We start from the raw sequence: 10443 nt of genomic DNA, 5'->3' as shown, positions 1-10443 counted from the left end.
GGGTGGATAAGTGGCTGATGATGTAGCCACACACCGGGGAGGCTGTGATGAGCTTCGCTAGGGGAACATCACCTTCTGTGTCATACAGACCTGCTCCATGCTGCAGAGTTTTGGAGTGTCACTCTGGGGTGCCTTTGCAAAAACAACAAAGGTCCTGCTAATGTTCTCTGTTCTCCCTGGCTGGATTCAGCTCAGCTCCACAGAGCTCAGCTTCTAACATTCAAGCAGTAAACTTGGGTTCTTGCTGTGTGGAGTGGATGAGAACTGGCGTTGAGCAGGGCTTGGCCTGTCATTTTCATTCTGTACTTTGTACTCTTCATGGTTTTAATGTTGTTTGTGCAGCAGGCTTGGTCCTGAGATCATGTGAAATTGTTTTGGGGCACAGAGGGTGCCAATGCTTTGCTTCCTGAGAAGAGGAGGGCTTGTTTAAGTTTTCAATCCGGATTCAGCTGCCAGCTGGAGAGTGGCACAGCACTGGCCTTGTTTCAGAGCCAGTGCCACTGAAACCATTGGGTTTGGGAGGTTTCTGCCGCTCAAATTCCCAGTTCTGCCCTGCCCAGGATTTCCAGTCCTGGCAGTTCTTTGGGCCCTATGGAACTGTAGTGCTTGGAGAACCTCAACCTCACTCATCCACACTGTAACCCTCAAGTTCACAGCAGCCCAGTGCAGGCTGTCCCCACCTCCCTCTGCCACACAACCCATGCACCATCTCTTGGAGCTGCCTTCACAGCCAGAGTGACTGTGTGGTGACTCCAGCCTTGGATTTGCTGCTGGCTGCCTCTCTGGAGCAAGGTGTGAGGGCTGAACAGGGCTCAGGCTTGGGCTCTCCTTGCAGCTCCCATCTTGACCACCCAAATCCCTTCTTTGATTTGCAGTGCTCTCAGCAGAGCTTTCCCTGAGCTTTTGTGCACCCTGTGCCTGCAGCCACCCTTCCTGTGACTCTGATGATTTTTTCCAGCACTGAACTTCACCGTTTGCCAGTGCTGAGTGCTGGTGGTCTCCGTGTCTGCTGTCCTGCTATCTGGGACAGTGGCCTTGTGAAGATTTGGGAAGCAAGTCCCTCTCAGCCACTGGCTGTCACCACTCGTGTCTCACTTCCCCTTGGAGAGGCATGTGAGAAGTGCTCTGACCCAGGTGGCAGCAGTTTCTCTTGGTTTTCCCATGGGAGAGATGACCCTGTTCCTTGTGCCTGGGCACTCTTTGGCTGGGGCGTCTTTCTTTTCACCTCATAGTTTCTGGAAAGGCATTCCTTTCCTATTCCAGAGTCTTGGCAGGACTGTGGGCACCGTGGGCTGGTTGCCCATTGCAGAATTAAGCTTTTTGTGCCCTGACCACAGGGAGTAACCTCGTGTGAGCCTGGGCAGCGACCAGGGCAGCTGAAAGCTTCTGATCTCACCGACAGCAAATTCTGGTCCTCCCCAGCTGAAGGGAACTCCTTCCCCTGCAGACACGAGGAAACCGGCTGGTGCGGCGGAGCTGGTGAGGCCACCTCCTCCCCCAGCACAGCCCGCCTGGCTCTGCACTCTCCTGCACCCTCAGGAAGCTGCAGCTTCCTCGGGAGAAACTGCTGCACAGGGAGGGGAAGGCTGGGAGTACCCAGTGCTGGGATCCCCTGGGTGGCTGCACATCTGCTCTGCAGGCAGCCCTGGTGGCAGTGGCTGTCACAGAAATGTGTTCTGGCCTGGGATCAGACGTCTCGTGAGTGGAAGGGGAGGAAGAAAGCAGAGAACTGGAAGTGCTCTGGATAGTCAAAGGTGTTTGTGCGTGGGCTGCCAGAGTTCAGAGAGGGGTAGGAGGAATCTGCAGGAGTTGATGTACGAGCAAGTGGCTGTCCCATGGAGAGGGGAGCTCTGGCTGCTGTGTGCTCATCAGCAAGGCATCTGTGGGAATGGTGCCTCCCATTTTGATGCTGCTGCTTCCAGCAGGGCCTTTGGGAACACAAGTGGTTTGAAGGAGTCATCAGAACAACTCTTGGCCTGGAAGATCTGCCTTGAGATAAGCTTGGTGTGTTCCTCATGTTCCAAGGAAAGTTGTGTGTCTGGAGTAGTTGGTCGATCTCTATGGAGAGAGAAGAGAGCCTTTAGGCAAGCAGCTGATATGGAGGTCCTTTGCTAGGAACTAAGAGGTTCAGGCTGAACAGAGGAGCAGGTCAATCCTCTTTCAGGAAAGAGCATCTTCCACAGGGGAACATAAAACCTCAGCAGTGTCCCTTGTCCCACTGGGTGCCCTTCACTCTCCTGGGCGTCTCAGGCTGGTGGCACCTGTCAGCAGCCCAGCTGAGGAGTCACAGTACCCCCAGCGCTGCCTGGGCTGGGACTGCTCCTTTGGGATTTGTTGGGGTGACCTTGTCGTCGTTTGCAGAGCGGGACTACCACAGCCTGTGCGAGAAGCAGCCCATCGGGCACATGCTGTTCCGGCAGTTCTGCGAGACGCGCCCCGAGCTTGCGCGCTGCGTCAAGTTCCTGGATGCTGTGGTAAGAGCAGAGCCCATCAGGCTTCACTGGGGGAGGCGGGGATGTTCCTGACACCCTGGGCATGAAGTGGTTGGCTGGGTGCTCCAGCAGGTACTTCTGGGCAATAGGGTTTTCCTGTAGGAAAAACCCATGAGTCAGAGCCCAGATAGGGCTGGGCCTTTGCTTAGGGAGATGTTTGCTGGGGATCTGGTTTTCAAGGAAAGCGTGGGAAACTTTGGGCAGAGGGTGTTGCTGCTCCACAGCTGTTGCCCAGTAGCACGACTGGAACTGCCCCTCACACTGCTCTCTCCAGGCAGGGTACGAAGTGGCTCCAGATGAGAAGAGGAAGGAATGTGGGCAGCACCTGATTGAAAAGTACTTGAAGCCAAACGTGAGTAAGAGGGTTGTGTTTGCTGCCTGCAAGGGTAGAACAGTTGGAGAGCCAGCAGCTGACATTGCCCATGTCCTGCCACAGCCAACACCCTGAGCCACCCCACCACCTCACAAGCTGCCACGCTGCTTTGCCCACTGACCCTAATGCAGGACCCTTGTGCTCTGCTCCCTATCTCTGACTCCGTCCCTTTGTCCCCAGAGTAAGGACCACGTGCCTGAAGTTCCCTCACAACTGGTGGATGCCTGTTGTGAGAGGCTGGAGCAGGAACCTTCCAAGGAGCTCTTCAAGGAATGCACTAAGTAAGTTGGAGAGCTGGGCTGTGCCTGCAGGTCACACATGGCACGGGGATGATCTGCAGCTGACTCACCTTGTGCCCCGTGGTCCCTTCCTCTGGGAGAGAGAGAGCTGCTGCTGAGGCTGGAGCCTGGGGAGTTTTGGGCCAGCAGTTTGCAGCCCAGCTCCAGAAAAGCAGGTACAAGGATATCTAGGGCTCTGGGAGCCACAAGCTGCTGCAGAAACCTCTGTCAGTCCTCCCAGCTGGAGCTGCCATTTGAGAAGACCCTGTACCAATGCTATTCCCAGTGTTGTGCCAGGATTTTGTAGGCTCCTGCTGAGCTGAGCCCATAGCTGCAGTGTGTGCCAGCTGTCCTGTCCTGCCTGCTGCAGCAGTGGCTGTTGTGGTTGGGTCACTCTGGCTGTTCTGCAGGGCTCTAAGGTCACCTCTGTTCCCATCACAGAAGCGGTGGCCGAGGTCCTGGCTCTGGGTGTGAAGCGGAAGCTCTTGGGCAAGCCAGGCTTGCAGCCTCACCCCTCCCTGCACAGTAGCTGGAGTGTGTTGCCTCACTGAGAGCAGGGCTGTGGCAACATGTTTGCTGCAGTCTTCTGGGGAGCGTTAGCTCCGTGTGTGGTAACCAGAGTCGTGTCTGAATGCAGAGCCTCCGGGCTGGGCCCTGCCTGCTCTTGGCAGGCTCTGAAAGGGGAGAGCCCATCCGCTTCTCCTTGATGCGTGTTCCCAGTCTAGACACTGTGTCTAAGGCTCCTCACTCCGCTGGGCAGCCCTGGCACAGCTCTCCAAAGGATCCCCTGTGGCCTTTTGTGCTGGATATTCACTGATAGTGAACAGCTCAGCGCCTGCTGCTGAATGTTGCTAGCAGCTGATTACAGCCTGTGTGCACATTTGCCCTGTGAGCAGAGGGGCAATTCCAGAGTCCCATTGTCCCCTTTTGTCCTGCAGCCCTGGCTGATGTCAAGAGGCCACAGTTAGCAGTGCCAGCCGGGTCCCAGGGTGCTGCATGTGTCACAGTGGTACCTCCAACGCACCTTCCTTTGCGCCAGGCTTAGCATGGAGCGGGGCTGTGTGGGTGATTCTGCACCAGGCTGGGTGAGGGATGGCAGAGTCTTTTGGGGCTGTTCACCTCCTCTTTCCTGGGGCTGCTGGCTTTTTCCAGGGCTGTGACCAGCTCTCAGGAACCGTGCTGGCTCTGCTCTCTCCTAGGCTTATCCACGACTACCTGAGCGTGGCTCCCTTTGCCGACTACCTCGACAGCTTGTACTTCAACCGCTTCCTGCAGTGGAAATGGCTGGAAAGGTAACGCCCCCCTCACCTCTGGGGAACCTGCACCCTCCTCACACAGCCTGCCTCAGGGCTCCCTGGGGCTCCTTCTCATGCTGGGCCCAGCCTTTGCTGCCCCTCAGGGCCCTTTACTGGCGCCAGCAGCAGCCCCAGCCTCGTGGGGAGGCACGGCTGGGTTGGGCAGGGGTTTGGGGTGAGCCACAGTCTGTCAGGCCAGGGCATGGAGCCCTCTCACTGCTCACATCTCACTCTGGTTTCCTTTCCCTCACAGGCAGCCAGTGACCAAAAACACTTTCCGCCAGTACCGTGTGCTGGGTAAGGGCGGTTTTGGGGAGGTGAGTAACCACTGCTTCCTCTGCACTCAGGGTACCAGGCAGCCCCATTGCCTGCTCCAGAGGCAGGCCTGGCTTGGCCATCAGGGTGCCACCAGCTGCTCCAGCACCTGGAGGCAGGTGCTGCTGGCTGTGGGGCTCTGTGCTGGGCTGTGTTTCGGGCCTTGTGTGACCTGTCAGCTCTCCCTGAGAGGCAGGAGCTCAGAGAGTCCAGCTGCTGGAGGTGTGGGAGGTGCTGGGTGGGGTTGGTGGCACGAACCCTGTGGTACCTACTGCTAACTGGGCAGTCAGGTCTGTTCCCTGTGTCTCAACAGGGCAAACTGCACTCCTGAAAACTTCCTGCCAGGCTTCCTTCTGTTCATAGAGTGGCCTTCTGTCTTCCTATGCACCAGCCATGGTGCTGCTAAAGGTGTTTGAGGCATTAGAGCTGGCTCCTGCTTCTCTGTAACATCTGGAGCTGTCACTGTGTCTTTGCTTTGACAATGGGCTTCTTTGCCTTCCTGTGCCCCTTCCTGAGAGCAGAACCTAGACCCCACTCTGGAAATGGGAGGGTGCTGAACCTTGTGCTCCCTCCAGGTGTGTGCCTGCCAAGTGCGTGCCACAGGGAAGATGTATGCCTGCAAGAAACTGGAGAAGAAAAGGATCAAAAAGAGGAAGGGAGAAGCCATGGCCCTGAATGAAAAACAGATCCTGGAAAAAGTGAACAGTAGGTTTGTAGTAAGTACATGGGAATTGCTCTCACTTTGCTGCAATGCTGGATTCTTCCTCCAACCAGCCAGCCTGGCACCTCTGTGCTCCTCAGCTGCTGTGGAGGGGCAGGAGCAGGCTCTGCCCATGGTGCAGGGTCCTGGTGGCTGCACATCCCTCACCAGGCTGGGGTGTGGCAGGACCTTTACTGCCTCCACCACATGCTCTGATAGCCCCCAGAGTCAGCCCCAAACACCCATCTGGGTTACAGGCGCCTTTGTGACTTTTGGGGCACAAGGAAACAGTGAGAACTGTCTCTGCAGACCGTGGTCTGGGGAGAAGCCCAGCCCTGAGCTGTGTGACTGGGAGCTCTGCCTTGGTGCACTGAGGTGTGGAAAGCCTGAGCCTCCCTTTGCAGAGGGTTCACCAGATGAACCCCAGTGTTGCTGTTGAGTGCTGCCTGCCCGTGGGGGGAAGCAGCTTTGGCTTGGGGGAAGTGTCCTCCCTGTCTGAGGAGAGCTGGGGGTGTGCTGGGTCTGCTGGGTGCTGCCATGTCCTCCCTGGGTTTGCACAGTTCCTCCTCTGCTGGCAAAGGCCCAGCCCTGAGCCTGTGAGTGGCTGCTTGGGTGGCAAAGTGTCCATGGGAGTGTGGGCACCTCCCTGTTCCAGCTGTGTCTTCTAACAGCCTTTCTGCCCTGAATTGCAGGTGAGCTTAGCCTATGCATATGAAACTAAAGATGCTCTCTGCCTAGTGCTGACCCTCATGAATGGAGGGGACCTCAAGTTCCACATCTACCACATGGGAGAGGCTGGTTTTGAGGAGCCCAGGGCAGTTTTCTATGCTGCTGAGATCTGCTGTGGCCTGGAGGACTTGCACCAGGAGAGGATTGTGTACAGGTGCGTGCTGCCTGGGCCCTGCTGGGAGAGCTTGTAGGGCCTGCAGCAGCAAGAGGGTTCCTGCTGCTCTCACCAGCCCATCTGGGTCTGTCTGCTCAACAAAATAACCTTAGGCTTGAAAGCAGCATAGAGCTGAGTGAGAGGAATCAGGAACAGAAAGCTGATCTTGTGGGAGAAAGGGAGACCTTAGCTTGGCTTCCTTGTGCTGCTAAATGATCGCCAAGAACAGGATGTGATCGTGCTGAGAATGGCTCAGGGCAGGCACTGAGCTCCCTGGGCAGTATTGACACTAGAACAAAGGAGGGTTGGCTGCCCCAATGTGCTCAAGAGCTGGGGAGGAGTGAAAACAAGTGGATTGACTGTACTCACAGGGCTGTGATGCAGTGTTAGGATAGCATGGCTAAACACTGGCCAGGAAGTCCCTTGTGGTCCTTCCTTGTCCTGGGGCAGGATAAGCAGAGAAGCCTCTGCTCCATACTGAGTTCTGCTCCTGCTAAGAGGGAACCATCCTCGGGCTCAGTGCAGAGGGTTGAAGGTTGTTGTGTTCCACCTCTCTGCCCAGGAGGGGAGAGCTTGCAGGGTCAGCTCTGGGACAGAGGGTGAGGGGAAGGTTATCTGTGCCTCAGGCAGGGGCATTGCATCCTGAAGTTGCTTATCCTTATCTGTGACTTGTTGAGATGTGGCTGTTGCTCGTGTCCTTTGCTTTGACGGCAGACTTCTTGCTAATCAAGTCCCTTCTGTCCTAGGGACCTGAAGCCAGAGAACATACTACTGGATGACCATGGTGAGTGCAGGGGCAAGAGGAGCTGTGAGCCTGAGGTTTTCTTACTCTGCTTGAACCAGGGTTACCCTGTGGTTTTGGCAGCTTCAAACACTGCCCCTTGACTTTCTCCTGTTAACTTGTCCCCTCCTCTATGCAGGTCACATCCGTATCTCAGACCTGGGCCTGGCTGTGCATGTGCCAGAGGGCCAAACAATCAAGGGCCGGGTGGGGACAGTTGGCTACATGGGTAAGTGACCCTTCTTTAAGCAAAAAGTGGTTCCAAAGATGTGCTCTCCCTGCCCTCACACGTCCCTCACCCTGCTCCCCGCAGCCCCGGAGGTGGTGAAGAATGAGCGCTACACGTTCAGCCCGGACTGGTGGGCTCTGGGCTGCCTGGTGTACGAGATGATCGAGGGCCAGTCCCCCTTCCAGCAGCGCAAGAAGAAGATCAAGAGGGAGGAGGTGGAGCGCCTGGTGAAGGAAGTGCAGGAGGAGTACTCGGAGAAGTTCTCGCCCTGCGCCCGCTCCCTCTGCACCATGGTATGGCTGTGCAGCCCTGTCCCTTCACTGCACCATGGTGTGGCTGTGCAGCCCTGTCCCTTCCCTCTGCACCATGGTGTGGCTGTGCAGCCCTGTCCCTTCACTGCACCATGGTGTGGCTGTGCAGCCCTGTCCCTTCTTTCTGCACCATGCAGCCCTGTCCCTTCACTCCCACCACTCCTGTGCATGCAGCAGCAGAACACCAGGGCTGCTCCCTGCAGAGGTGACAACCAGCTTCCCTTGTTCCTGATAAGGCAGCACAGGAGGATTCAAAGTGCCTTCATTCCTTGCCCAGCTGCTTAGCCAGCCTGTGCTCTCCCTAGAGCACACTGCAGGAACCCAGGGCTGCTCCTGCACAGAGCACCCTTCACCCTGGACATTGATTTCCTTTGTGTCACAGCTCCTGTGCAAGGACCCCTTGGAGCGCCTGGGGTGCCGAGGAGCTGGAGCCAAGGAGGTGAAGGAACACCCTCTCTTCAAGCACCTCAACTTCAGGAGGCTGGAAGCAGGCATGCTGGACCCTCCCTTCAAGCCAGATGTAAGTGCCCATCTGTTCCTGACCTTGCCAAGGAAAGAGGGAGCCCTGGCATGAGGAGATGGGGCCCATCCCCCTCCCTGGACCTGGCAGAACAGGGGTCCAGCAAGCTCTGGGCTGCAGGGAAAGGTGGCCTTGGCTTAGCCATGAGCAACAGCTGGAGGTGGTGGCATCAAGGTGGAGCCTGACATTAGAGCAATCTTTGTGCTGCATAGCCCCAGGCCATCTACTGCAAGGATGTGCTGGACATCGAGCAGTTCTCCACGGTGAAAGGGGTGGAGCTGGAGCCCACAGACAACGACTTTTACCAGAAGTTTGCTACAGGAAGTGTGCCCATTCCTTGGCAGAATGAGGTGGGTCTTTGCTCCTACTCGTGCCCACCATGGCCAAGGGCAGTGTCCCTGTGGTGTCCCCACTGCTCTCATGCTCTGCTGGGCCCTCGGTGATGGGCTCCATGTGGCAGTTGCTGCAGCCTTCTTTTCCCTCTTCCAGATGATCGAGACAGAGTGTTTTAAGGAGCTGAATGTCTTTAGCACAGATGGCACAGTGCCCCCAGACCTGGACTGGAAAGGGCAGCCTTCTCCACAGCCCAAAAAAGGGTTACTCCAGCGCTTGTTTAGCAGACAGGTAAGGGTTTGCCCAGTGTTTCCTCCCCAGCCAGTCTCCCAGCAACAGTGATCCTGCTCCTGCCTGTGCCAGGCAGGGCTGGCAGGGAGGTGGGCACGAGAGGGCAGTGAGCAGTCTCCCCTAGTGCTGACTGGCCAGACCCCAGAGCTTTCAGGGGCACCTGTGCAAGGCTGCAGGCAGTCCTTGTCTGGCTGGCACTCCCCATGCTGGGGGAGTCAAGGGGGCTGCAAAGGAGTGTCCTGGCTAAACATGCTGGAATCACCCAGGCAGAGGGATGCTGAAGACTCTAAAATATTAAATCATCTCCCTTCTGACATGAATAATACCATCCCTGAACAAGTCCTTGCTCTTGGAATGGGCTGTCTGGGCTCCCCAGAGCACTTTGCCAGATCTTGAGCCAGGCAGAGAGCAGCTCTTTTGAGGGATGAGGAGAACAGAAACGTCGTGCAGCTGCTGTGGGCTTGCTTGTCTGCCTATTTCCTCTGCCTGGGACAGTCTTTGCCTTCTTTCCAGGCCTGGCAAAGCCTGGGCTGCTGCCTCTCAGCGGCTGTGTGCAGCTGTAGGACTCCAGCATGGTTGGCTCTGGACCCACTCAGCCACCTGGTGCTGACTCCTGCTCCTTGGCAAGCTCCGAGTTGTGCTTTGAAGTTCAGTGGGCTGCCCTAGCCAGAGCCAGCTCTGGGGATACCCAGCCCTTCCCCAGACAGCCAGGACCTGCCAGAGGATGGGCAGCTGTTTGTAGAAGGGGTTGAGCTGTGATTTCCCACATGTTTTCTCTTTCCAGAGGTGAGCAGTCACTCCTGGCTGCTCTGCTCAGGGAAATACCCGGTGGCCCACGGACATGGCAAGATCTGGGAAAGAGGAGTGTTATCCTTCAGTGCCTATTCCCTTCCCCTGGCAGAGCACAACCTGCTTGTTGTTCTAACTGCCCCCTGAGCCACTAATCCAGCATCCCTGCTCTTGCTGCCTTTGTGGGGGAGGCCTTGCCCTCAGCTTGAGCCAAAGTTGCCCCTGCACTGCCGCTGCTGGGAGTTCTGCTCCCAGGGGGCTCTGGGAAGTTTCCCTCACTCCTCTCCGGATGTCTGGGACACACAGAAGGGTTGAGAAACTGTGAAGGGTTTGGCATTGCCCCGTGCTCAGACTCCCATTTCAGCAAAAAGGGCTTCAGCTGCTCTCGTGGCCAGCTGAGCCCTGAGCGGGGCCGAGTGTCTGTGCTGGCACTGAGCTTGTGTCCCTGGGTGGCTGCAGTCCCTGGAGCCCAGCTTCTCACAGCTTCTGAGCTAGCCAGCTGTGTGCTCACCAGTCTGCCTGCCAGGGGCTGTACCTCCAGATGCAGCTGGACTGTTCTCTGCCGTCTGGGGGTCCCCTCCTGCCCCTTGCCTCCATGTAACCCTCCTGCACAGAGGCTGGGAGGGAACCTGGCCCATCCCTGCCAGAGGGCAGCTGTAGGCTGGGTTGTGTGACCGTGCTCACCCTCTGCTTGCTGTGCTCCTCTCTCCCTCCCTCCTCCCTCCCCTTGCCCTTCTGACTTCAGGACTGTTGTGGAAACTGCAGCGACAGCGAGGAAGAGCCCACCCGGCTGTAGAGCACAGCTCGTTCTCCAGCCCCGGGACCCCCCTGCCTCTCCCGAGTGCCCAGCCCG

General features: G+C 57.2%; 1 protein-coding gene across 2 annotated transcripts in view; it reads left to right on the top strand.

Annotated features, from left to right (window-relative positions):
* The window catches only part of GRK6 (G protein-coupled receptor kinase 6), a 10648-nt gene extending 205 nt beyond the window's left edge, over window positions 1-10443 (top strand). Inside the window, exons 2-15 of one of the 2 annotated variants that reach the window (XM_031055306.1) lie at window positions 2362-2474; window positions 2767-2844; window positions 3046-3146; window positions 4343-4435; window positions 4692-4755; window positions 5329-5458; window positions 6192-6336; window positions 7083-7120; window positions 7257-7346; window positions 7431-7639; window positions 8040-8177; window positions 8390-8527; window positions 8667-8801; window positions 10336-10443. In XM_031055306.1, the coding sequence (XP_030911166.1) occupies window positions 2362-2474; window positions 2767-2844; window positions 3046-3146; window positions 4343-4435; window positions 4692-4755; window positions 5329-5458; window positions 6192-6336; window positions 7083-7120; window positions 7257-7346; window positions 7431-7639; window positions 8040-8177; window positions 8390-8527; window positions 8667-8801; window positions 10336-10386 (1523 nt within the window). In that variant the 3' untranslated portion in view covers window positions 10387-10443. Of the gene's footprint in view, window positions 1-2361; window positions 2475-2766; window positions 2845-3045; window positions 3147-4342; window positions 4436-4691; window positions 4756-5328; window positions 5470-6145; window positions 6337-7082; window positions 7121-7256; window positions 7347-7430; window positions 7640-8039; window positions 8178-8389; window positions 8528-8666; window positions 8802-10335 lie in introns of both variants that reach the window. The other variant, XM_031055305.1, reaches the window with a different exon arrangement.

The sequence above is a fragment of the Geospiza fortis genome, unplaced genomic scaffold (assembly GCF_000277835.1).
Source record: "Geospiza fortis unplaced genomic scaffold, GeoFor_1.0 scaffold55, whole genome shotgun sequence".
Taxonomy (NCBI): domain Eukaryota; kingdom Metazoa; phylum Chordata; class Aves; order Passeriformes; family Thraupidae; genus Geospiza; species Geospiza fortis.
Note: the sequence above shows the minus strand (reverse complement) of the source record. Positions and strands in the feature narration are given on the sequence as shown.